General features: G+C 36.0%; 3 protein-coding genes across 4 annotated transcripts; all 3 read right to left on the bottom strand.

Moving 5' to 3' along the window:
- Positions 1 to 9: 9 nt before the first annotated feature.
- LOC125190464 (actin-related protein 2/3 complex subunit 2A-like) lies at positions 10 to 10,226 on the bottom strand. Of its 2 annotated transcripts, XM_048087784.2 has the most exons (12): positions 10,032 to 10,226; positions 9,846 to 9,917; positions 9,513 to 9,658; positions 8,861 to 8,927; positions 8,428 to 8,635; positions 4,741 to 4,910; positions 4,352 to 4,429; positions 3,653 to 3,785; positions 3,483 to 3,574; positions 1,560 to 1,616; positions 593 to 664; positions 10 to 479 (listed from the first exon to the last, which is right to left on the bottom strand). In XM_048087784.2, exons 3-12 carry the CDS (start codon positions 9,572 to 9,574, stop codon positions 441 to 443), a joined length of 978 nt encoding a protein of 325 aa, XP_047943741.1. In that variant the 5' UTR covers positions 9,575 to 9,658; positions 9,846 to 9,917; positions 10,032 to 10,226; the 3' UTR covers positions 10 to 440. The 2 variants fall into 2 exon arrangements, with proteins under 2 accessions (XP_047943741.1, XP_047943740.1); XM_048087783.2 differs by lacking the exon at positions 9,846 to 9,917.
- LOC148926430 (uncharacterized) lies at positions 4,926 to 8,416 on the bottom strand. Its single transcript, XM_089059431.1, has one exon. The coding sequence runs from the start codon at positions 6,671 to 6,673 to the stop codon at positions 5,591 to 5,593; it is 1,083 nt and encodes a 360-aa protein (XP_088915557.1). The 5' UTR covers positions 6,674 to 8,416; the 3' UTR covers positions 4,926 to 5,590.
- A 13,007-nt stretch (positions 10,227 to 23,233) lies between the features above and the next one.
- Positions 23,234 to 27,017, bottom strand: LOC125190834 (uncharacterized). The gene is made up of 6 exons (XM_048088237.2): positions 24,814 to 27,017; positions 24,577 to 24,732; positions 24,027 to 24,101; positions 23,798 to 23,923; positions 23,620 to 23,709; positions 23,234 to 23,485 (listed from the first exon to the last, which is right to left on the bottom strand). Exons 1-6 carry the CDS (start codon positions 24,917 to 24,919, stop codon positions 23,409 to 23,411), a joined length of 630 nt encoding a protein of 209 aa, XP_047944194.1. The 5' UTR covers positions 24,920 to 27,017; the 3' UTR covers positions 23,234 to 23,408.
- Positions 27,018 to 27,994: the final 977 nt, after the last annotated feature.

Below are 27,994 nucleotides of genomic sequence, written 5' to 3'. Positions count from 1 at the left end.
AAGATGAAGTTCCTAGATTTAAACTTTTTTCTTTTTTCTAAATTTGACTCTCTAAAGATCAAATTGTGAGAAAACATCCATCGATCTTAACTTCATCTGCAACGTACATACAACAGCAAATAAAAAGAGACTAAAACGCAGTTAAAGCTTGAAAGCAACTAAAGAGAAATACCCTTTCGGCTCCCTGCTGCTCAGACACACATTCACTCTGGTTTCAGCACCTCATGGTTGTAGCTGTGACATCACCATGGATAGGGAACTGGATTTACAAATCAATGCAAGAAATTCAACATCCCGTGTCCAAGAATATTGCAAAACTTCTATGATATACAAACAACAGGTGCTTCGTGACTTGGCTCAATTAGCACGGGTAGAGGTCGCCCTGCTCTTTTTTCCTATAACCCGGTTCGCTAACATGCATCTCTCAGGCTGAGCACATCTCACTTTACATTGGAGTTGCTTCGGCCGTCCTTGATACTCTGTATAGGTAATAACGTTATACGAGTAGGAATTTAATTAGCACACTACTGAAAACCAGGGTGGATTATATACGTGCCCCATGTCATATCAGTTGTTTGAAGGATCTACGTACCAGTCTTTTGAAGGATCTAGCCTGTTCGGTATTCTTAGCTTTCTCTGAATCTGGTTTGGCACGATCCAGAGCCTGAATCACATGGAGATGCAAAACTAAGAATGAGATACAAACCACACAAGTTTTGGCAGATATGCCAATGATCATTTCCCTATGCATACTAAAGCAAACAAGAAGCAACGACAGAAAACAATGTTAGACTGACATGGATAACTATTTAACAGTGTGAAAATGATGCAAGATGCGACTGCACTCGAGTTCTAAAACATATTTCCTTTCTTCTGGTAAGCATGTGATCTTTGTAAGTTGATGCTGAAGCTAGGACAGCTTCTCATTCCAACTAAAAGTATCTAAGGTCACGTGTCATACCTAAACTGAGTGCATAATTTGACAGACAGAGACCATGTACAGAGAACGGAGCCTAAACAGACTGTCTGCCCTTTCTACAAGGACCATTACATGACAACTCTTTTTCAGATTGAAGGATTAGACATTACAAGGTTAATATCTCCTATACATTTACACAATGATGATTAAAGTAAATTACTCACGCATGTAAGCTCCTCAAGCTATAACTAACAGAAGTTCAATTCCATCCTGATCCATAAACTGAGGTACAAAATGCCCCATGGAAGATCCAAAAAAACACATTATAATCATATTCCAGCTACACACAAACTGTTGTGAACTGTGAAGATCTATATATCTCATTTTGATTTTCTTCAAAGCACTATGTTATAAGAGAATTTTTTGGGTATCTGCATGGAAATTAAGGTATTATTATGAAATGCGAACCAAAATTTCAGTCAAAACAAAGCTGAATTCTTTGTTGCCTAACTGCTTTGTGCCTGTTTGCTATTTAGTTTAGCACCTAATAACTAATACGCAAAGCTCGGTATGGGAAACCCAGCAAAGAAATCATTCATCGAATTAAAAACTAATCAAGAAGCAAATTAACATTGCTAACCTCTATCAATGTCTCCACCCGACGTCTCATCCTTGTATGCATGAAACCTTCCGAACACTGCATGAACATGGCAGAGTCTCAGAGATTGCAAGGTAAGACCAAGTTGCTAAAGATAAAGTACATTCTACAGGGTTATTCTCTCATGCATATTCTGCAGACCACACTTCTAGGAATTATCAACTATATCAATGGTTAGGTCACTGGCGACCCTCATAAGCAGTTCTTTGGTCTATCATACCCTGCTAGCTATTTGTTTTGCTTAATCTCAAATAAAATTCGTTTTGGCAACTTAGATTCAGAAGATTGGCCAAAGACTTACCTTCATGCTCCATAGAACTTAAATCTATTGCAATTTAGGCTAATCATTGTAACACATCCCTTTCATAAATAAAATCCTACTCCAGTATACTATATTAATGTAAAATGTAGACTTTTTGAACTATTATATTTACTGAAATCAAGTTCAACCCCCATATCAAACAATTAGGAGACAGACAAAAATGATACTTACTTCAGTATCAATACATGATAATTTCAGTTGGTGATCAATTCAATGCAGAGGTTGATATGGAGCCTAAGTACTAACTGCAACATTAAGCACTTTTACCCCCACAATACTTTGTTTAGTTACATGGAGATTCTTTTATAGGCATGGATTTCAAACTAGATTACTAAGGGCCACATATACTAATATCACCATACTTACGCCGTTACGCGCATAATTAACCGCTTGGCCTGAAGAGCGTGATATGCAAGAACAAAGCTAAATCATAAGTGTACATGTGTGTTGGCCTAGTGGTAGAGTGGAAAATGTCTGAGGACAAAGGTTTCAGATTCGAGTCCACCGTGAAGCTGCCTTTAAAACTTCTGATTTTTATCCACCAAAAAAAACTAAATCATAACTCCCTAAGGAGGTGTTCATATGATGATTGTCTCTAAAATAAGAAGAAAAAATTGTGCCCTGGAGGAGAGGAGCATGTGTTTTTGATAAAAATGCAGAATTTAGGAATAGAAAACTGTAAACTTTTGGGCAGAGACATGATCATTTCCCACTATCTTGGCTTCAAAAGAATTTCTAGATCATATGGCAATGCCAAATTAGAAGAAATAATTGAAACTATAAAGGGAATGTATCAGATTGAATTATGATGATTTTTCAACTTATCAAGGAGAATATCATTCTCCTGGACAGAGATTCTAAAGGAGAATATTAGGACTCATGACTCAACAAGAGAGCTAAAATAGTCAAGTGGAGAATGAACTGCTTTACGATGAGAATGAGGTAGTGATGGATGTCTGGTTAGCTATGCAGAAAGAACACCAAAGATTGTGATGACTGCCTCAAAATAATCTGTAAACCAAGGAATGGAGATGGCAGCACATGAAAACACCAATTTGGAACATCAGAAATAAAATCTTGTTGAAGGGTTTTGGAGAGTATTTTTTTTTACTTTTAACACTTGAATATTGCAATCAGGCAAATGACATGACCCCTAAGACGTAAACAGATAGAAATACCCAAAGTTCAAGGAACACACTTCAGAAAACTATTTTCGGACAATTTATTTTTTATGTTTTGCACTAATAAGATAATAATTTTCTCTTTAATATCAAATTCTGATATCAGGGACCAACTAGCTAAATTTCTATGATTAAAAAGTTGGGAGGTAAAGGAAACTTCTTTTTGAAGTGGCTATATATGTAAGTTACCACAATACTTTAATCTTCCCACCTAGCTAATATGTTTCAAAACCCATCCACTCATTTTTTTATTCAATTTTATTGGATTCCATGTGGAGTAATATTTTCTTTTTCAGGCCTAGTCCTTCAGCCGAAAATACAATCTCCTCTAGCATGATAGTCATAAGAAACTAAGCGACCTTAAATTAATACTTAGAACTTGTGGAATGCCTAGCTTCTCACCTTGACGTGATAGCTGACATAAGCATGAAATGTCGATAAACTCCAAACGGTTCTGTCCAGCTTTCTGTTTTCCACGTGGCGAGGAAAAATAACTGTTCAACAGGTGGATATATGAGATCCCCATAAATTAGAAAATTAGAATATATATCAACTCGAGACAAAGAAATTACCAAAGCTGACAAATCCAGCATTTGCTGATAATGCTTCATCTGGACAACCTTCCAACTCCTTAGGGGGGGAAGATGACCACAGACAAGGAGGGGCGTTATTAAGTCCAGCGGTTCTCCTTGCTTCGACAAACTCCTGAATGTTTGCTAAATTATGGGTGAGCTGAAAGAACATAATTCCTAAGCTAGCTAGCATGAGAACCTTCTTAGGGGATATTTTCCAATCAAGCAACTAAGCATTTCAAATACATACACCCAAACATAATATAGAAAAGGGTACATCAAGAAACCCTTTCCGATCCAGAATGAAAAAAAAAAAAAACAAATTAACTTTATTGTGGTAATATAAACATATAAATGAGAACTCGATAGCACTTCCATCAATTTTCATGCAAATGAAAACAGAAGATTTCATACTTTTGTGTCCCTGATATATAACAGTTTACTCGAATATTAGTTGGGCATAAGCCTCCATCTAAAAATGCAACTTCCAACCAATAAAAAACTACAAAGAGAGGAGAAAAACAAAGGTTTTACATTAACAACATGAGTATTTAAGATGTCAGTTCTATTTCAATCATCAATCATTCCAGAGGCCTGAGGAAAAGGTGCATATTGATTATTGACAGTAAGAACAAAGCAAAGAAGGTGAAACTGGAAAAGATTCATGGAAGAATATATTCCCAGTGTCAAACCATGTACCTGAAGGAAAGAAGTGGCAAGAACTGTATCTATGGAATCCTTGAATCGCATGGGGAAAATCACAGTTACCTTATCCGCCTGCAAAAAAATTCATATGTTACTCAGGTCTCTTCTTGCTAACATATGTATCATTACATTTAAGCACCTAAATATCACACGAGCTAGAACAGCTCCTAAGATAGCTCCAGTATGGTTTGAAATTGCATGTTTTGGTAATCAATATATGTTACTGAAACATGTGCAGATAAACAAGTATGTCATAGACTCATAGCTGAGGTCAAACCAAAACATACAAAAGTTTCCATGACAATGAGCTCAAATTGATAACCATCAAATATACTATTCAACTGAGTAAAACAATCAAATCAAAAGAGGTTCAGAAAATTGACCTGGGGAAAAACAAAAAATGATTCATTTGGCCGATGCACAAGTGAAATAATCTTGTTTAAGTCAGACTTTACACCCCTCAAGAGTAGTTGCTTAAATACCGCTCTCAATGGCGCACCCTGTACTAGTTCTCTTACAGAAGCGATCTTTACCAGGAATGCTTGCTTATGGTCTACAGAAAATTAGCAGACACATCAGATGAAAAACCCAGTGTACAAATACAAAATAAAAACACATATGTTATATGTATGCCTATATTAGATCCATTAGAACATTTTTAAAAGTGGAGGACACTAGCAATTATGAATATGTGATCACCAAAATTAATCAAAATTCATGGACAAGAATCTTAGATATCAATATGCAAGAAATTTATAGAAATATTAAGATGCACAGTAACTTAAACAAAACAATAGCTCCTCAGATGAATAGCTCTTAGGAGGTAAAGGCTGTCAAATGCTTGATAAATTAATTCACACAGAAATGAACACAATTTTGAACACGATGGAAATGGAACCGAACACAGTCTGTTCAATGAATGAAATGACAGCAATATGGAAAGGAGAACTCTCGGCACTTTTATTATGGAACTTGAATGTGAAAGAACAGAAAAAACGATGAAATGAAATCCTCACACAGGAGGCCTAATCCTCCGCAGAGGCCTACGAGAAAACTCGTCCAATACTTGATCTCTCCAAGATGGTTTTCACCATTTAAGAGCCTCAATATATAGACTTACAAAATGAGAGAAATATGCAACTAACTTAATTCAAAATTCAAATCTACTAACAACTAACTAATTAAACAAATAAATTAAGAAATAGAATCTAATCAAATCCTAACTAATGCTGACTAAGTATGCATATCCTGCGATATGCATATCTGTATCAATTGCCTCACTCTCGAAACAACCTTGCCCTCAAGGTTGAGCTCAAAATTGAAACCAATTACTTTGTTCGGTGGAGGCTCAAACTCATGCTTTCGGTAAGTAGCCAGAGCATCGAACCATTGCAAATGGCCCATTATATAAAGGAATCGCAACATGACAAGATAGGAGAATGGAACGGCAACTGATGCATGTGGGGAGCCCGGAAAGGAAACCATCATCTGCGTAGACTGCTGGCTAGCAGCGGAAACTAAACATCGCAGCAAGGAAGAGAATGGAGGTTGAAACTGCATAATGTAAGGGCTGGAGGTGGACAACAGCGGTGTTGTCACTGGTGCTAGTGTAGGTGTAGTTGCTGGTGTAGATAGACTAGGAGGAGATGGTAGAGGCACCAAAACTGGAGGTGGAATAGGCTGTTGAACTGCCAAGAGCAGGGGCACTCTATTGATCGCTTTAATGTCGATATCAGTGTGGATTGCAGACGGGGTAATAGCTGATATCTCCTGGCGAACAACAACGCTCTTGGGTTTCCATGCTTCTGAATCACCAAAACGTTTCATCATTTCCTGCGCAAACCGGTCCCAAGATAGAGTGGGAATTCGTCGCATAAGGAGTTGGATCCATGGTACGGCCGGGCCTGCCAAGGCTTCCATGGCAACACTCACGCGATGATCCAGTGGAATTTTTGACACCAGGAAGTACTGATCAGCCTGCGCGAGCCACGCGATCGCATCGGAGCCGTCGAATGTGGGGATTGTGATTGGTGGTGTGCCACCTGAAATTTTCATGTTGGAGCCGTGCCCGTTAGACGAAACTTTAGGGAACGAACCAGTAGTGCTGTTCGGATTCCCGTAAAAGAAGGCAGCCCGCATTTCTGCCCTGAACCACTCGAGTTGAGACCCCAGCGCCGATACACTTTCGTCCATTTTCAGGCATTGAATTTTCAATTCATTGACCACAGTGGTCAACGTCTTCGTCCTCTTCTCTAGATTGCCGACAACCTTCTCCAAACCATCTAAACGGGTGTCTGTGGTACGCGGAGGCACCATCGTTCACCGCACCAATTCTTAGGAGGTAAAGGCTGTCAAATGCTTGATAAATTAATTCACACAGAAATGAACACAATTTTGAACACGATGGAAATGGAACCGAACACAGTCTGTTCAATGAATGAAATGACAGCAATATGGAAAGGAGAACTCTCGGCACTTTTATTATGGAACTTGAATGTGAAAGAACAGAAAAAACGATGAAATGAAATCCTCACACAGGAGGCCTAATCCTCCGCAGAGGCCTACGAGAAAACTCGTCCAATACTTGATCTCTCCAAGATGGTTTTCACCATTTAAGAGCCTCAATATATAGACTTACAAAATGAGAGAAATATGCAACTAACTTAATTCAAAATTCAAATCTGCTAACAACTAACTAATTAAACAAATAAATTAAGAAATAGAATCTAATCAAATCCTAACTAATGCTGACTAAGTATGCATATCCTGCGATATGCATATCTGTATCAATAGCACAAATCTAGTGACCCTTCTGACAGAGCAGGAAATAAGGATTTGGTCAAAAATAGGAAAAACATGTTACGGCAGTCATTATAATCCACCTGTTATGGTAGATGGAACAATTCTAAATTGAAATTTGAAAAAATAACAACTCCAACTTCAACTTAGTCCTCAAGACAGAACAAGCACCTGGAAGAATAAATTCAATCCAAAATTCATGGTAAATGGCTTGTAACATTAATTTCTTAAATTACAGCACTAAGAAGTCTGTCTTCTCCAAAAACCAAAAACAATATAAAATAACTTCTTTCTCTATATGTGACAATTCTTTCTGTCATATCTTTCTCTATATGTGACACAATGCATTGAAACCTTTCTCTAGAAGTAAAACTCACATCTTAGAGCCCCTTTCTAGTTTGTAAAGAAATGTCACTTTATGTATCTCATCCCAATAAGTTCACATCTTAGACTACTTTATCAACCTATAATAGTTTCTCATTGGAACGGTCACTAATGAAGACTGAAAAGGCATTGACCGATAAACTGGTGAAATTATCAAGAACTATTGTCATGGGTCATAGCACCTTCCACACAGCAACTTCCCCCATGACCGATTTAATACAAAACAATTATATTATAGTTTCAGTGTCTATGCACAGGCCAGAGCACAGTGGCATGTTATATATTATGCCATTTCTATACTACAGTATCATCCATGATCTGAGATAGTGATGCTTTAATAATTGAGCATGCTCCTTCTGACCCACTATATTGCAGATATATCCACACCAATGTGCTCAATTTTAAGTACAAAGTCTACTGAGAAGCATCATAAGTTCATAATATACTAACTATGCTAAAGTATGATGCCAAAGCTGTGCTCACTAGAATCATAGCCAGACCACTTGGTAAAGTTAATAGATATTACCATCTGGCATCTAGCTTCATTTACTTCAATAAAATTTGTGTACAAAAGCAATCACACAGGAATCCTTTCCATCTTGTGAGCCAGTCGATCAAATTTTTCAGCTTCTACCAAATCTTAGGAAACACCAAAGCACATGATCTTTATAACTTCAAATAAAGTACCACGTCTATGGAAGTTCTTAAACAATAGTACAAGACAAGTTAAAAGTTAGAGATGGAGAAAACAAACAAATGGAAATAACAAGGGATAGAAGTCAAGGGAAAAAAAACTCGAAAAAAGACCAAACAACAGGTTTCAAATACATAAAGGTCGCTACACGGAAGCTCATAAAGAATAATTTAAAAAGGGAAACTCACTAGACCTTCATCTGGTGGAAGCTTGGACAGGTTCAGTTTCACTGTAAGATTATAACCATCCCTTGGGGGATCAAGAACTTGTAGAACCGCACCATATGCTGCCTTTATAGCTTCTATAGCCCCTTGAGGAAGTCCTCCAAAAAATACAGTTTCTGGAGGCGGTGCGGGTAATGATAGTGATAATAGGAGGAGATTTGGATTCTTTACAGTTGCCTGCAAAGAAAAAATGAAGTAAATAAAATAAGAATAGAAAATCAATATGGAAACACTACAGGTTTATTATGCCATTATATACAAAGATATTGAAATATAATAATCCAAACAAGACATGTAATTATCAACAATCTAAAAACTTAAAATTGATAGAAACAGTTTCTATCAGTAGATTGTGTAGATGAAGGCAATGATTTCGGAAGCGTCTAGAAGTATATGCATCACCTGAATATGGTAGCGGACATCATCAAACTCAACCCACTGGCAGTCTAATTCAACTCCTTTATCAAGACTGAAAAATAGTATAACAGGAGCGAAGAAATAAATAAGTGTCTTGATAGTGAAGTTGTGTTACACTTGTACAATATTTCAGAACAACATTAACAAAGTTAAGGGTTAGACCCACACGAAACACAACAGAATGGTATTAGCACTTAATATCACCAACAATCAAAGTAGAGAAGAAGTGTAACTAGGATATCAGATTGAATCAATAACACGCAAGATCTAAATGAGCTAGTGTAATTCCTAATAAATACCAGTGAGAATTAACTAGACTAACCGGATCCGCATTGTGTAATTGTCCATGGTTTGACATGTGCATATAATTCAAAATGGATAACTTTTAAGAGATCCAAGGCTTTATCAGAAATTATTATGACAATACCTTGGCATCACTAAAAAATCTCATCTTAGAAGTAGATAGCATTCTATTGGGGCAAATAAAATGAAAACTGACTCTAATGACATATATATGGAAATTTGATCATAAGAGCCACCCAGTCCACAACTGTATAGGTGACCAATGAGAGAACTCAAAAAGACAGAAACCAAAAGAATCAATTTCAACTCTAACGGGGAAAAGATAAAAACATACTTCTGAACCCGAGTAGACAAGACTTGCAGGAGATATCTGCAGGGCGACTGCAACAGGATCATCGATTTGTAACAGCTAATTCCAATCCTTTGTGAGGTTAGGCGGTTTAAACACACTCACGGATCTCAATAATTCAAAGATTTATACTGAAAATGAAAATCAATCAAATAATATTATGTTAAAAATGTTTAATATACGCAATCCCGAAAGAAATTAAACAAATCCCTTAGCTCAATACATAGCGTGCGCGAATATTCAATTTTGCAATAGAAATTACAGCATAAATTTTGAAGACACCGAATAGTCGAGATATCTTAATTGTGAAATGAGTACCGAGATCGAAAGTGGCGAGAATTCAGAGGAATAGAGAGAAAAAGCGCGAGGTGGCAAGGGATCGGCATCGTACTGTGCTCAAATAATGAGATACTCTCGAAGTCTATGTTTGTATTGAATTCCCTTCCGAGAGGAAAACGTTGAATTGAATTAAAGGCGGAGAAAGGAGTAAGAATCAATGTGTACCTCCATCGCACACAGACTAATGAGCATTCTAGCGTGTGTCGCTTAGAACCTCCTCTCCTCCTCCGGGGACAGAGGTGGAAGCACCGGCAACGGAGACGGTGGAGATCAGCCGAAGAGACGACGGTGGCTAAGGATTCAGAATGTGAGGGCGGAACGGAACAATATTAGTCTATTTCTTAAAATGGCTAAATCCAATTAATGGGTGTAATGCTATGTTATAATCTCCCAGATCCTATCTGAATTATTTTGAGTATTTGATTACATATTTTAGAATAATTACACGCCCGTATTATTTTGCTAGCCCGAAAAGTTCATCATTTAACTTGAAAAATTAAATTACTATACTTTGGTGGATTAAATTATGGGCAAATTGCTTTAAAAATTATAAACTTTTTCCATTTTTTGGTTATTCCCACAAACTAAAGAATTGGCGTATAATGTCACGAATTTTACATTCAGTCGCCGTTTTTCCATGATAGGTTTCCCGGCCATGAAGCAAGCCAACATGTCTTTTTAAGTTAATGTGCTGCTGACGTGTATAAGTTGATCTGGCTGCTGAGGTGTCAAACTGCCCTAAAAGTCACAAACTAGTTGGTTGCAACTAAATCTAAGAACTTCATTTCCTATAAGAAAGTTTATTAGACAATGGATGCTCAATCCACCGATATTTTAGAAATAAAAAGAAAAAATATGGATTTCATAATGAGGCTAAATGTATTACTACATGATATAAAGATCAGGACGCGTGCCTATCTGTGTCATTTTCAGCCTACGAATTGGATTGATGTCGTTAAGAGCTTCAGAACTACATCGACAAAAATGTCATAGTTCCTCCATCCACCCTAAGAATCCATGTTGCACCTTACAACATAAATGATAGATTTGAAATACTTCAATGTTATAGGAATGTTGGTGCACATGTTGATTTAAATGGAGGTAACCTTGTGGACAACCATGTGGAGGTACTGAACATAATACCCGAATTATTTGAAGATAGTGTCAAGACCTTCACCAACATTTTACAATATAATGTCAATGATAGTGGACAACATTATCGACATATAACGAGTTTCTTCAGTGATATGGGTTGGAATTGATGCAGTGAGTTTCTTCAGTGACATGATTTGTAATTGATGCAGAGGCCCATTCAATAGCGGGTTTTCGATTTTACAGCTCATTTGAGGTATTCGCAAAGGTTGACAATGTGGCCTACCGGTTAAAGTTACTGAATATTTCTTTGGTGCATCATATTTTCATATAAAAATGCAAACAATTCATGCTCATGAAAATTTAAATCATAAATCATGAATTTCTACATTTTAGAATTGCCTAATAGATTCTCCAAAGAATTATCGATTGCTTGCTTCATCTATATGTAAAGTTCTTCGCACTCAACCACAAATCTTCTAACTTGTCTTCCGAACTCAGGTTATGACCTTTTGGTGGACAAAGTTTGTCAAAACTGAAAAGACTAGACTATAAAGAAGACTGAACTCCAATTCTAGGAGGAATTGAAATTTCGTCCACTTGGGGGCACAAAAATTTGTGAGGCTTAAGCCCTATGTCTCATGTCTCATATCTAGTCTCGTTTTATAGAGTTATTTTGGGTCGGATTTGGTATCTATGGAGGTTGGACTTGACCTAAGCTTGTTTGAGTTTTACTAATATTGTTATCAACAGCTATAGTAAAATAATATTGAATATCCGTCAAATCCCAAATTATGAGTTATCCGAGCTTTCTCTTTAATTTATTATTTACCGTGTTTGAGATATAAATATCAATTAATTAATGTGAGTTTGTCATTTGACTTCAATTAATTAATATCTCATTTTAAGAATGGTCTAGTTCAAAAACTTCATTTAATATTCGTGGAATAAATTTCAAACGGACAGGTTTCTGAATAATAAAATCTTTTTCCGAATACCTCGATACTATCAAACTGGATTCTACCAACACTTAATTTCAATGCAACAAAATATTATTAGCACCGCAAGATATTAATCACCAATACCCAAGACATCATGATTCTTGGATTACGAAAAACCCGCACCTTTTGATAAATCAAAGTAGAGCATAAGCAATATCGTGTGATCAATGTTATGTCAATAATGATTAAGAAGTAAAAATCACCAAAACCTCATCTTTCAGTAAATATATTTTTTGTGATTTTTAAGAGTTTTATGAATAAATTGACAGAGAACAAAGGGATTGATAAGGGCGGGAAACTGTTAAATATTTGAATAAAAAATCTCCTATGACAAGAATCAACAAATTTTGCTTTTGCATTTTGATATTTTATGTGCTTCCACCGGCGGCAATAGCCAGAGTTTCAGGGCACATGATGTCAAGAGGCTTCCCACAAAGAGAACTGCCGAGAAATGATTCCTTCAATTTTTCCACAAGGCGACAATAGCTAAAGTGATTATTCTAAAGAAATGAAATTGAAATCGAAACCACAAATTCTAACCAGAAAATTGACTGAATCGGGAAAATAGCACATTGAAATCACACATTCAAACCAGAAAATTAACCATACATTGAAAAATTGCACATTCAATCGAAACTGACCAAAACTCGATTGTTTGAAACGGGAAAAATCAAAATTGGATTACGACAGAATTCGCGACAAGAGGGAGAAGAAATCGCGAGGAGGGATTGGGAAAAGTTTGTGGGAAAAACTGGAAAATGAGAAAAGTTTATGACTTTCAGGGATAATGAATTTCTGGCGTTTTCCACGTCAGATTCAGGCTTGCCACGTGCGCAAGATTTCGACCGAAAAACTCCAGGGTCGGGTCAAATGGGAAATTCCAACAACCCGATAAAGTTCATAGCATTATACGCCAAAATTTTAGTTCGTGGGAAAAATCGAAAAATAGAAAAAGTTTATGACATTTAGGGCAATTTGCCCTTAAATTAACTGCTTTAGAAGCTGGACACAAATAGTAATAATTACTACTACTATAAAAATACCAACTTATCAAAATTGTAGTCCTAGGCTTCAAACGAAATTGTAAACCCTCCAAAATCGATCATCGATCTTATCTTTCTTTGCCTCCGGCAGAATTGTCGTCTATCTCCATCGTTGTGTAAGTAAGGTTGTCGATTCATGATACATTCAGATTTTATTTTTTATTTCGACTTCATTTTGTTGTTGGTTTGTTGCCCTCTTTTTACCGGATTTATTTTGTTTGTGAAATTCTATATTATTTTTGTCTAATATTTTTGGTCTTTAAATTGGAGAAGATGTTTTTTTCCCAAGATAATTGTGATAGTATTTTCGCCCATAAATTAAAAGGAAACTAAATAACAAAATGATAAATGATAAATGACGTTTTGAGTTCGACTCCTCGACCTGTTTTCCATGTCTCATGCGAATATCAAATTATTCGCTTCATTTTTATTATAAATTAAAATATAAAATATACTAGTATTTAAAAAAAAAATTAAAAAACGAACCCAAAAAGAAAGAGTTTCTATTTTTAGGAAACGGATGATGTATATAAATATCAAAACTATAGGATTTGTCGTATTTGCACGATAAAAAGTTTATGAGCTCTCATGCACTCGAATGTGAGGGTTGGAATTAATTTGTGATAGGTATAAACGGATCATTAGAGGGGATTGCTGTAAATTAGTTAGTATTTGATTACATACCTCAGGGTATATGCCCTTAAATTAAATAAATATAAAAAATATTACTAAAGCACCTTTTTAAATGAAAAAGTAGATCGATGAATTTTTAAATTTAGACTCTATTTTTTACTAAAAATTAACATAAAGATAAATCTATTGAATTATGAAAATAAAGTTGGAGAAAGAATGTTCATTCTAAGAGTTTCATCTTTCTCTGTAATATATTCATATGTCCATTTTATACCCTAATATTGCATATTGATTTTTCAAAATTTATACATATACTATACCTTTGTAAAAAAAAATCTTATTTTACAAAATTTGAATGATAGTATGTTATATTCTTAGGCCATGTTTGTTTGATATGGATTGTGGACTGGGAAAGTAATCTGATTCTCATTTATTAAATTTATGTGTTTGGTAAAAATGTGGATAGTAATATGATTTTCTATTATTAAATTCCTCTGTTTGATGAAATTTTAAGGAAATATAGGAAAGGAAAGTGAATCCTAAAATCAGGGAAAGTTATGTAGTAATTTAAGGATTCCTTTTCCTCTAATAAACCTATGTATTCTTTTTCTCCAAAATTAAAAAAATTGTTCTCTTCCACTCCGAAACGAATCTCCTACTCCAATAATCATGCATCATTAGTACTTCAACACTCACAATCAAATAAATAATCTCATCATCACTTACATGTTTATAAGATTATTTTATTTGGTTATGAGTATTGAAGTAGGAATGGTATAAGATTGTTGGAGTAGGAGATCCGCTCCGCTTCCACTGCTCCTCAGATATCTCATCTCTCTCTTGGAATGTCTCCAATCCTTTCTCATTCACCTCTCTTTCTATCTATCTATTCATAACTATTTTTCCAAGTTCTCATTCGAGTTTGCAAATTCACACAATTGTTTCCCATAGTCTACAATCTTCAGCAAAATTGTTGGAAACTTAAATTGTTAGTTGATATATTTCTATTCTCTATTACTGAAATTTTCTTGTTCATGAAATTAGTTGTTGATGGCGTTTTAATACAGTAAAGTTGAGAGCTATGGAGAAAACTATTATTACCTTTTTTAAGAGTTTTTATACACCAATATATAGACAAATATCACATCTTAATGCACTGTATATTTCTAGGTCTTTTATTAGTGGAAATTAAGATTATTTGATTTAATTATTTGAGTATTTAATAGTATATTTTTTAATTTATAAATATAAATATTGGTTTCATAGAAATCCTGATATGTTATCAAACACATTATTCATATTTCTTGGGAATCATATTGTTAGTAATCATATTCCCAGAAATCATTTTTCCTATTATCATTACTTTCCTGTCAAACAAACGAGGTCTTATTGGACAATGATATTGTATGTAACTATTACACTATTCTTATAACACAATTTATTGAAGGGGAAACTTATAAGTTACTGGAAAGTGAGAGACGTTATTTCTGTGGAAATTTTGGGGTAGTTTGATATTTATACGATTATTGCGTAAGAATGAGCTTCTTATTTTTGGACTGTCCATTTCATGATTTTTATCTTGTCATATTAGTCGTAAAATTATTATAAAAAGTTAAAAGAATTAAAACTATTATTAATATTACAATAAGAAAGCTTGATATATTGTAAAACATGGATTATAATAATAATAATAATAATAATAATTGCAATAAAGCGAGAAAAAAAAGTAGAAATAAGAAGTAAAAGAATGACTAAGTCATAAGTTTTGGCCATTTTTCTTTTATTCTTTCTATGAAATAGCTTCATATCCATATTATATAGTTGTATTAGAAGATGTTATTGAAGATATTTTAGGTAATTCTTCCTGTATAATATATACTAATATTCTAAATAAAAAAATATTTATTTATTTATTTATTTTTTTATTTTGTACATCAATGAGCTAGCTGACTACATGTCGATTCGCATTACTTATACAGATGATCTATAATATAGCAAAAAATACAATGAAATAAACATGATTAAATATGTATGGATATGTGAAATAAGAATAAATGTAACGACCCTTTATTTTCAGAAAGCAACAGCAGCACTAGTAAGCAAGACTGCCATCCAGCTGAACTTCCCAATAGAGAATGCTATAGCTGCAATATTCATATAACTAATTAGACTTCACTAATTACAATTAAATTTTAATTGTAAATAATGTATACCTATTTGTATTGTAGGTCGAGTCAAAAGCTACAATATCACCAAACATATGGTAATTTCTCTTCATCAAACTATCGCACCAAAACAGAGCAACCAACTGGTTACTAGCGTTAACTTCATAGTGATATGTGAACGCCCCGACATTTCCTTCTTCTTAGTCATATCATCCAACACCATTTGTACGTCGAAGCCATGTGCGTATGCTTTGACGTCTCGAGAAGCGTTCCTGAAATCCCTGACAGTGCAACCAACAAGTTCAAATCCACCGAGAATTTCCTTCAACGCCTTGAAGGTAAGTGTGGGGCCTATAATAACCTTCGAACAATCAAGAATGAATTTGTGATGTACATCATCCAACTTTCGATTAAGTGTCATAAAGTGTTGATATTGAACCTCAACCATATAATGGTTATGAACCTCGTTGAACTCCTGGATAATATAACCTGTCCTCCTCCTTCGGAGAAGAATGATAAGTCGTATTCTAGGCCTTGGTTACTGGTCAGTACGTCATGATTTACATGTATTATCCGCAAAGAAGTTGCTAAGTGTGCAGGAAAAGGGTCCAAGTCAGTAGGAGAAGGTTCGGACAACTCAGGTGAAAAGAGCGCTAGAAGGGTGCAATACTGACCAGAATGCATGCTAGAAAGAAGGCTCGAGATAGAGGAAAAGGATTGCTTGGATGATCAACCACAAACAAGGGTAAATGACTCATTTCGCGAAGTAAGTCTACCCTAAAAATAAGGGCAAGCCTCCCCATAAAAGGAGCCACTTGGAGAGAGAGAAGCCGTTCGGTCACTAACTTAGTTAGAATTCTCTCTCGGAAAAAATCAGTTCCTCCAGCATTGTCCAAGTCTTCTCATTCCTCGCCACAGCCATGGTCACCTGAAGTTCCAAACGTCCACCGGAGAATCACCGTCCATCGTTCCAACCAGTTCATCTCGTAGTAGTAGCAGTTTCTTCGCCCGGAGGGGCAAAACAATCTTTAATCACTTTCTTAGTTTAAATTTTTGCTTGTTTTCTTTCATTGGATCTGTTGCATAACTTAGCTCTCTGTTACCTTTTGAAGTATTTTGTTGAGATCCAAACGCTTTTGGTAATGAAGTTTGTTTTATGCATTTCTTTTGGTTCGAATCTATTTCATTCTGCGTAGGTAGCTTAGATTTGGTTATTGCTATAATTTCTGAAGCGTCAAAACATGGTTTCATTCTGTTTTGCTTGATCTGAGTTGTAGTTAAGTTTTGTTTGTTCCGATTTTGTTTTTTCAAAGTGATTAAGTGCGAAGTTTGAGTTTACGTAGATTCTGTCACCTTGCATGTAGTCCAGTATGCGTAACTTCTAATTTCGTTTGTTTATCTTCGAGTTTTAAGTGTTTTAATCGGTAGATTTGGTTTGTAAAGTTGTTAATCTGAATTGTTATCCATGGAATCTGAGTTTATTTGATTTTGGTGTATGCTTGTTGGAGAAGACAACATCCACACCCAAGTTTGGGACCACTTTTACTTTTTAGTTACTTTTTGCTTTTGAGTTGGTATTCTACAGACCTGTCAGAGTAGCCACCCAACCACCACATATTCTATGTTATTCCATATTACCTTTTATAGTAACCGTTTTACTTTCCACATGTCTCCAAAACACCTTGTCCCCCATTCTCACGTACACAGCCACATGTCGATCACTTTCACACCCACCAGTCAGTAGAGTATCACATTTAATTCCTGTCTAAGTAGAGTCTCAACCCAAAGCGTGGTAGCTAACCAAAACCGTCCAGATTATCACCACGATTATCCTAACGTGTCCATCTCTGTGGGATTCGACCCTTACCTCCACTATACTAGCCAGTAGAAGTGGGTTGAGGTTGATACCAGGTTTAGGTTGTCGTGCCAACGACTCTCAGCTAGTTGGGATTTTCATCCTGATCAGTTGGATACACCCTTACGCTAACACAACACCGAAAACCTGCTCTTTCATAGAACTTTTGACCGATGACTGGCTTCAAGTCTGGAGAAAAATTATGCATTACACCAAAACATCGCAGAAAAATTATGCATTCACGTACAACCAACACTGTATACAATACCAACAAATAACACCAAAACATCTCTAAAAATTATGCATTACAGTTTGTACATCGTACATTACTAAGTAAAAACAAATACATTATATTGAATTATTCGTACATTACTGAGTATATTAAACACATTAAACTGAAGTATTCTTACATTAAATTTATCGCTTAGTACTAATCCCTAGCTGATATAAGACTAAACCCTAGATGAATGACTGAAACTCGCTGCCTAGGAAATGGTTGTGTTACTTAGACCGTACTACACCCTAGCCCCAAGGATTGCTAAACACTTAGGGAATGAATTTAACTTGCACCAAAAAAATATAATCCTGCCAATCTCAGACATTGTATACAATACCAACAAATAACACCAAAACATCTCAGAAAAAAATGCATTACAGTTTGTATATCGTACATTACTGAGTTAAAAAAATACATTAAACTGGAATATTCGTACATTTAATTTATCGCGTAATACTACTCTCTAGTAGAGATGATAACTAAACCCTAGAGGAATGACAGAAACTCGTGGCCTTTGGATACATTTCTGTAGCATAGTCCTTACTACACCTTAGCCCCAAGGATTGCTAAACCCTTTGGGAATATATTTTACTTGCGGCAAACAATCAAAAATTGTCAATCTTATATTACTCGAAAGGGAGACTATACATTACAATACAATTACGGTACATTAAAATTCGTCTGAAAGCTATCAACACTTACAAATAAGCATGTCAAATCGGGTACCCGCGGATACCCGATCCGAAATTTTCGGGTACCCGATCCCGAAATTCCCAAAATTCAATACCCCATACCCGATCCGAATTTGATTTCGGGTACCCAAATACCCGACTCGGGTATCCAGTCCCGAAAAATCGGGTATCCAGTCCCGATTGTGATTTTGATTTTTGATTTTTTTGATTTTTTAGAAAATTAACTACAATTTTTAGAGATTATTTAATACTACTATTTAGTTCGAATTTAATACAAAGTTGAAGTAGTATTCAAGGGAAATAGCTACAAACTTTAGAAATACAAAATTGTCGTAGTAGTTTCAATTTAAGAGAAAATAACTACAAATTTTTAGAAATACAAAATTCGTGTTATAGATCGAATTTTAGAGAAAATAATTACAAACTTTGAGAAATACCAAATTCATAAGTTAAATTACATTAAGAAATTAAATTACATATTAACATCTTTCATCCATCCACATGTAAGAAATTAAATTACATATTAACATCTTTCATCCATCCACATGTAATTAAGAAATTAAATTATATTTTCATTTTTCATCCCTCCAAAATAAGAAATTAAATAAAATTACATCTTTCATTCATCCACAATAAGAAATTAAATTACATATTAACATCTTTCATCCATCCACGTAATTAAGAAATTAAATTACATTTAATTATAATAAAAAATATAATCTATTAATTTTAAAAACAAATCGGATATTCGGGTATATCCGATCGGGTATCGGGTGACCCGATACCCAATCATCCAAAATTCTCACTACCCGATCCCGATCCGATACCTGAAAAATCGGGTTTTGTGTATCCAATTACCCGACCTTTTCGGGTTTGGATATCGGGTATCAATACCCGATATCCATTTTGACAGGCCTACTTACAAATAATTAAATTCGAGTTCCAAACGGTAATTTTAACAGCCCGCCTTCCTAGGGTACAATAAATGCGGCGGCTGCTACCCAAACGGACTCCAAAGAAGTAAACATAGGCTAGAGTTTCATTTAAAGAGTATTGACCAAAAGAATTGAAAAGAATTATCAGAGTATTTAAACCAATAACTTAACCTAGGAATTTGAAAGAAGAAGGAAGGTATCATAAATAACGATCAAAACATCTGAAGAGTACGACGTAATATCCAAGATAAAAACCACAAGAAAAGGCTAGGGTGCAATTATCCCAAAAGAAATTCTAAAGAGTATCAAGATTCAGCGGAAAACGACCAAGAGAAAGAATAGCTATGTATGAAGACACAACTACGCTTGAAGTTCAACATATCCATATTAATTATTTATCCTGCTCAACACCCGCCACCGCTCGTCATCGTTCAACCTGCACATAAGAAAAACACATGCAGGGCTGAGTATTTTGAAATACTCAGTGAGCTCAGTGCCAAAACATTTTATAAGTTATGCCACCCTTACCAAGTGAACTCGAGTTTTAAGCAGTTAAAAGAGAAATATCACGAGTATCACAAAATATATTTTCATAGACTGGCCAGTCAAAATAATCCCCCATTTTCTCATCAAAATCACAATCATTCCATGGTGCGACGAAAGTGTGGCCACACTTTTCGCCCACGAGACCGGCCGACTAGCAAGGACGGCTCCCGATCCCATCGTGTACACAGCCTGGTAGGGCTTGCGGCCCATACTCAGACCTGAATTCGTATAAGCATATCCAACATCACATTAAAACAAACATAGGCATGGCATAACAGTTAAACCACCCTTATAACACCAAACAACATTTTGATAAAATAAAAGAGAGTTTTTAGAGTAAAGCCCACCTCGACTGCTTAGTTTTCAAGTAGTTTCGCTTTTCCGTTATCCGGCTTCGCAACCAAAGTTTCACCTTTTAATCACATAGGCACATATCACAGATTAGGTTCAATACTACTCTTACTCATGCATGTCTCAACACTTTTTCCCTTTTCCCATCGATTTATCTTAACGTTACTAATCAATCAAGATCATGTTTATCACACACGAATATTTAACCATCAAACACACTCTACACAACACAACACAACACCCACACACCACACGACACACACATGCACACACGCCACACACGCCACACACACACACACATGAACATATTCCCACATCCCTTTTACCCCACTTTCACTCAACCAAGATGCATGAGGGTTCAAGAAGACCGATTAATCGGTTAGAAAGAAGAAAAAGAAGAAGTAGAAGAAGAATAAGAAGAACTCATAAACAAAATACCTTTTTAGAGAAAAGCAATCGGTAGAAACAAAGTAGAGACTTGGTTCTTCAATATCCTCGGATTAAACTTCAATTTCTTCTCAAAGGATGAAGGATTAATGGAGTAAAGTAGAAGAAAATTGAGAGAGAACAAAAGATGAGAGGGGGCGTGTAGTATGGGAGGGGGCGAAAATATGGGGGCTAGGGTTAGGGGTTTTGGTTCTTATTTATAGAGTCCAACAAGATGTTTAGGTAATTAGAATAGAATATTTGGTAAGATCTCATTCTCCACAATTAAATAAATAAATATTGTGAAGTAGGGAAGAAGAATTAACAAAAATAGATCCTAGGGCAAATCCCATAGGTTTCGAAAATTAAGCTATTTATTTAGCCAAGATTTTGTCTTGAATATATTTTACGGAGTAGAATAAAATATCACGGAGCAAAATAAAAATAAGGATTCTCCCAACTTGGGATGGTAATAGGCGTCCCTATGCCTATTTAAATAAGGCATGGATTTTTTTGAATATTAACTAAAATAAGGTAAGACAAGATCTCTTGAAGTATGGAAAGATTTGTTAGAATAATTAAATTCTAGGTATGGAAGGAAATCAAATAAGGAACCAAACAAAATAAAATAATTCTTTCCTTCCCAAGAATAGTGATTTTTCGAAAATCACTTAAAAACAAAGGGCTCGATTTTTCTCTCTTCAAAAGGAAAATAATTAGGTCTTGGATTTAATTTGGATGAATATCCCAAGAATTAAATTAAATCCGGAAAAATAGAATTTCTTCTTCAAAAATTCAAGGGGGTCGAAAATATCAAGAATTAGGGTGACAAGTATTTATGGAAATTTTCTCTAATATTCTCACTCACCCTTACACAATTAATTTACCACATAAATCTCATAATTTAATAAATCACATGTCACATCATAAAATCAATAAGTTTGACTTTTCAAACTTTCAACGCAAACCCTAGACTCAACTCGGCATAGCATCACATGCAATAAATGCATTCACGACTCCACGTCATCACTAATAAATTCTAGGGCTCTAAAATTAGGGTTCTAAATTCCGAGATGTTACAGTAATACACCCAAGCCCGACGTCGAGATTAACCCTACGAGATTCTAACTCAATTGAGGCTATTGTACTACAAAACTACATGTAAACACTACTGGAATTGTACATTACTGACAGCAAATTCACAATAGGTATTTCATGAAATAATATATCACAATCAAACAATACATACAGTAAATTTCTACGATGAACGATTACTGCAACTAATTGGTACTCTCTCTGTCCCACAAAAGATGTCACTCTTGTGGGATGACACGGGATTTTAGGATGTTTTATTTTGTGTGTTAAATGTAGAGAGGAAATATAATTTTCATATTCATGTGAGAGAGAATTTTTTCCAAAAATGAAAATATTACATCTTTTGTGGGACAAACTAAAAAGAAAAGTGGGACATCTATTATGGGATGGAGGGAGTATTTCATTGAACAAATCGGGTTTATAATCAATGAATGAAAAATTTTAATTACCTTCTTCCATCGTTGAGAAAAACGAAAGCAACGAACGGTCGCTACAACTAATCGATTTTTTACGAGAAAAAATAAAAAACCAGACTACTTCGATGAAGAAAACCCGACAACCTTTTATGGAGAATGTCTTCAACAGAGAAAAATCGGTGAAAGTTTAGGGAGAGAAGAAAGATTGTAGCGTGTAATCGTGTAACAAAAACCGTTGTGATCTTTGATAGAGATAATCAAGAAAATTACCATAACAAACTCATTAGTGTATATCAATAATAACTTTTTCGAAATATATAAATAATTTAATTAAATACATATGGCTTTATTTTTGGCTATTAGATCTTCAAATTGTGGTGCTGAGATTCAGTTGGATGAATGAACACTAATTAAAAAAAGTATATACATTCCTATTTTAGAAACAAGTTTATGGTTTAACTCTAGATGTTATACAACGTTTTTGTTTTGTTAAGTAAAGCAATATGTTTATATACGTATACATGAAGGAGAATTAAGAACTTTCTATCAATTTGAGATTGGTACTGGAATGTGACATCAATTGTTCAATTATTGAATTAATCGGGTTTATTCAATCGGGTTACGGTGTTACAGCTTGATATATTGTCAAACATGGATTATAATAATAATAGTAGTACTTGCAATAGAGAAAAAAAAAAGTAGAAAGAAGAAGCAAGAGAAAGACTAAGTCATAAGTTTTGGCCATTTTTCTTTTATTCTTTCTATGAAATAGCCACATATCCATTTTATATAGGTATATTAGAAGATGTTATAATTCCAGTATAATATATACTAGTAATATTCTAGATAAAAAAAAGTATATTTATTTATTTATTTTGTACATCAATGAGCTAACTGACTACGTGTCGATTCACATTATTTATACAAATGATCTATAATATAGCAAAAAATACAATGAAATAAACATGATGAAATATGTATGGATATGCGAGATGAGAATAAATGTGAAGACTCTTTATTTCCAGAAAGCAACAGCAGCACTAGCAAGCAAGACTGCCATCCAGTTGAACTTCCCAATAGAGAATGCTACAGCTGCAAATATTCATATAACTAATTAGATTTAACTAATTATAATTAAAATTTAATTGTAAATGCATAGCAACAAGCCTTTACAATATTAAGAAGAAAAAAGAAAAAAAATAGAAAAAAAATTGTAAACTACGTACCTTGGTTACTGTCACCATTCGAAGATGGATTTGAAGTAGCACTTGAAACTTTGAGCCCAAGCCTTTCACACGAGTTCGACCCAATAGCACCTAATTAAATAGTAATAACATATTTAATCATTAACCTTATTAAACTAAGGAATGTATTGTAACGCCAAATAATTAAAAAGAAACTTACAATCATTGTAGCAGGGAAAAGCAGTGACGTTGAGGAGATTGGAGTAGCCAGCGTTGCATTGACACGTGTGAGTACGTGTTAAGTTCTTTGAGCAAGTTCCTTCTCCACAGTAGACCCAATAGCAAGCTAAGAATGATCACCAATATTAGAAAAATAAAGAAATCTATATAATAAAAAAAATTAGATAAATTGAGGTATTAACAATTGAGGAAAAGATTAAGGTAATTACGATCAAAGACGGATGCGATGTTGGGAACTGCTGGGAGCGGAGGGGCGGCAGGCATACATGAGTAGTTCACGTCACCTAAATACATTTAATTAGAACGTCAGGATATGTCATACTGTAAAATTCTTTTACTTACTAGTACAATTTATACATATACTAATACAAGAATTATTTTGCAAGGCACGAGCCTTATAAATGGTTATACTAATACAAGAATTATTTTGCAAGGCACGAGCCTTATAAATGGTTTACTTCTTGAAGAGAGTTCTAGTGAATACGTTATTCTATTTTTATATAAAAAGTTGTCTACTAAAAGTCTAATAATTCGCTTGCCACGTGGTTAATAGAGTTCTACTTATTAAGTATTCAAACAATTAAAGCTCACATCTTAAATTGGAAATGAAGTTTTAGTTTTATCCGTCCACAATTACGACATAATATACTTGCACCTTACTAATCATAGATGTAAATTAAACAAAAAATGGAAATTGAAGAAAAGTTTGAAATTTAACATTAGTTGACATGAAAGAGAGGGAGAGGAGAGAATAAGTACAGTCGGGAATGATGCAGGGAAGGAATTCTAAGTCATCTTCATCGTCAAGACGTGTACGCTTCCACCCTTGTTCGCAGTTGCACTTGAAGCTGAAGGGAGAGCCTGGAGCAGCCTCACAACTTCCCTTTCCACACTCCACTTCTTTGCATAAATCATCTACTCATCCACCAAAATATTTATTACTCTCAAAAACAGAAATGGATGAATAAAAGAGTAAGAGAAGAATATTATATGTACCAAAAAAAGGAGCTAGGCTAGGAGGAACATGGTTATCTCCTTTAGCTGCCATGGGCGCCAAAAGCAGGGAAATTGCAACAAAAACACCAAAATATGAGAGAGCCATATCTGATCAATTGGTATTTGTTGGAAGTTATAGTGTACACTATTATTTCCTATGTACATACTCCTATATATATAGTGACTTATAGAAGAATGAATCGTGTTAACTTAGGTTGAAAAAAGGAACAAAATAAAAATAGAGCGACTCTTTCTCTGAAGAAGCTTCTGCTACCCTGACTAAAACTTGATCTGAATGTCAAAGTTTACTAACTACACCAATGGCTCTTTTCTGCGCGTTTTGTTTCAAAAAATAGTTGACATGGTCATTAAATTACCTAAAATACACGTTTATGGACTATGGTAGTAGTTTTAAGTTTTAATCCTACATTAATATAATAATTTGATTCATTGTTTGATTAATTAAATATTGACTTTGGAAGCGTATATGGCGCAAAAAAGTCAGAAATGGGAAGCTGCTGCTGCCTTTATTTTCCACGTAGAAAGAAGCTTCTGATAAAGAAATACACTAATGTGAGCATTGAAACAGAGAGATTGAGAAGGCCGGCTTTAAATTACGTGGCAAGGAAGACACTGCCAAGACAAGTAACAATTAATTACTCCTGCACTTTATTAGTCATCTACGCATTATATTATATTCCTCTGCTTCTAGGCGATCATACTATTGGCTCTTTTTTTTCCTCTGTGTAGCATATTTTCCTCTACTTGATTATTTCTGCCATCTACTCTAGTTTTAAAAGAATAATAACGGTACTCCCTCCGTCCCATAATAGATGATACATTTGAAAATTGACATGGAATTTTAGGTGATGTGGTTTTGTATGTTAGATGGAGAAAAGAAATAATACATTTATATTAATATGAGGGGGAGCTTTATCTATAAAAGGAAATGTGACATCTTTTGTGGGACAAACTAAAAAGGAAAGTGTGACATCTACTATGGGACAGAGGAATTATTATTATTTGGGAGGTTTTGTGAAATAGAGAGAAGAGTGTGTTGATATTTCAATATACTGTTGACATTTTAAATATACGGTAGAATTAGCAACTTAAGAAAGTTAGCAACGGATCACACTTCATTGACTTATATTGAATATATAGCTCATTTTCGTCCATGATTATTTTTTTTAATTTTGATTTTTCCATTAAAATTAGTCCTCATTCTCATTTATAAATTTTTTTAATTATCTCTCTTATTTTATTATTTGCAAATAAAAAAAATGTAGCATCCACAAATAAGACTCCAACTATGAAAATCATGGCCACAACGTCGCCACAAGACAGACCTTATTAAAAGTGGCAAACATACAAGAAACATCTATATGCAATATGATCAATTACGTAAACAGATAACAAACTTTTCTTCTCTGTTTCGTTTAAAAAGAATGAGATTTCACTGAATTTTTTTAGAACGACGAAGAATTTTGTCATCCCACTAAAAATGCAGAAAGAGGGGAACTAGAATTAAGTTTTTGAGAATTGATTTGGTGAAATGATGTTTCGTGTTTACATGTTTGACGAAAAAGACGGTGAGAAAAGGATACACATGGAAGCCAAGCAGGAAACGCTACCATGCATAATCTCCCACCACGAATATATATTTTCAGTATAAAATAAGCTATAGCTTATGTCGATCAATCGACAATTTTGACAATTTTCAACACAAGTATAAATATTCCAACTCAAACACCATAAAACAGAGTAGTTGTGAGCACGAAGGGCCATGTAGCGTTCTGACTTCAAAACTTAGCTCTTGCACCAGTAATTACCTTGACTCCAAATGTCATTGACAACACAATAAAGTCTATCTCTTCCTCCGACGCAACAAGTGTATCCCTAGTCTGAAGTTGGAAACATATAACTTGATTGGGTAGGAATTAGAATAACATATTTTGTTCCCAATATTTGAAGTCTGGACCCATGAACTTTTCGAGTTTCTTAGACACCGATGACTTGATATTGAACCAAGAACCGACCAATATAAGAGCATCTCCAATGGTCGGCTAGCGACCGGTTAGCCGATTCGCGGCGCTGGCCGATCGACTGGTCGAACCATTGGAGGCGGCCAGCCGGAAATCGGCGAGCCTTTCGGCGTGGGCTGGCCGATCGCTCGGCGCTGGCAGATGCGCTAGCCGATGCGCTGGCCGCCATTGTGGGGTATGCCGGGGGTATGTCGGGGGGATATGCCGTGGGGGATGCCGGGCGGGGGGCAGGGGAGCCAGGGGAGCGGCGGGTGGAGAGGTATGCCCCAGATGCAGCAGCAGATGATGGGGATGATGTGGTAGGGAGGGATGCAGGGGTCACCGGGGGGGACACGGTCTATCGTCCCTCTCTGGATTTTTTGACGGCTTCGTCTCACACGTCGACCCCAGTGGAGACGCAATTCACTGGCGATGACCTTTTGTCATTGCATGACATGGGGATCGATCTCGGCGATCCGGACACTCCCGTTCCAGCAGGGCGGGCCGCGGCGAAGAAGAAGAAGACGAGGGGGAAGGCCAAGGCGGCCGGCGAGTCGTCGCAGCCCGTTGTTGACGACACCCCCGGCCGGAGGAAGTGGACGGAGGATGAGTACGCTGGGGTAGCCAGGGGGTGGTTGGAGGTGTGCGACGATCCGCTGGTTGCGAACAACCAGTGGGTCGTCAACATGTGGGCGAAGATTAGAGCTGCCTACAGGAGACATTGCCCGCACGGGAAGGACTTCAGCGGGGAGGAGGTCCGGAAGGGGTGGGAGCGCATCAGGCCGCGGTCGGCCGTTTTTCGGCGTTGTACGCCAATGCCCTCCGTCAGCTCACTAGTGGGCAGAATGAGGAGGACGCCCGGAGGATAGCCGAGAGTCAGTTCCCCTTGGCGGGGACGTACAAGGAGTTCCACTTCTGGGAGTGCTTTTTGTTGCTGAAGGACTCCGAGAAGTTCCGTGCGAGGTGCGGCGCTGGGTGGCCGAAGAAGCAGAGACTGAACTATACGGGCGACTACAGCGGCAGCAGCGGCGGATCCCACGACCTCCCCCCAGATGCTGAGGAGTTTCCATCCCCTCCTTCATTTGCTGGTCGCCCCCGCCCGGTTGGATAGAAGCGGGCGCAACGGGCTGCGAGGTGCGGATCCCCCCTATCGCCCCGCG

This window comes from Salvia hispanica, chromosome 5 (genome assembly GCF_029641045.1).
Source record: "Salvia hispanica isolate PSC_SH4W2 chromosome 5, Shi_PSC_v1, whole genome shotgun sequence".
Classification (NCBI taxonomy): domain Eukaryota; kingdom Viridiplantae; phylum Streptophyta; class Magnoliopsida; order Lamiales; family Lamiaceae; genus Salvia; species Salvia hispanica.
This window is presented reverse-complemented; position numbering and strand designations above follow the sequence as displayed.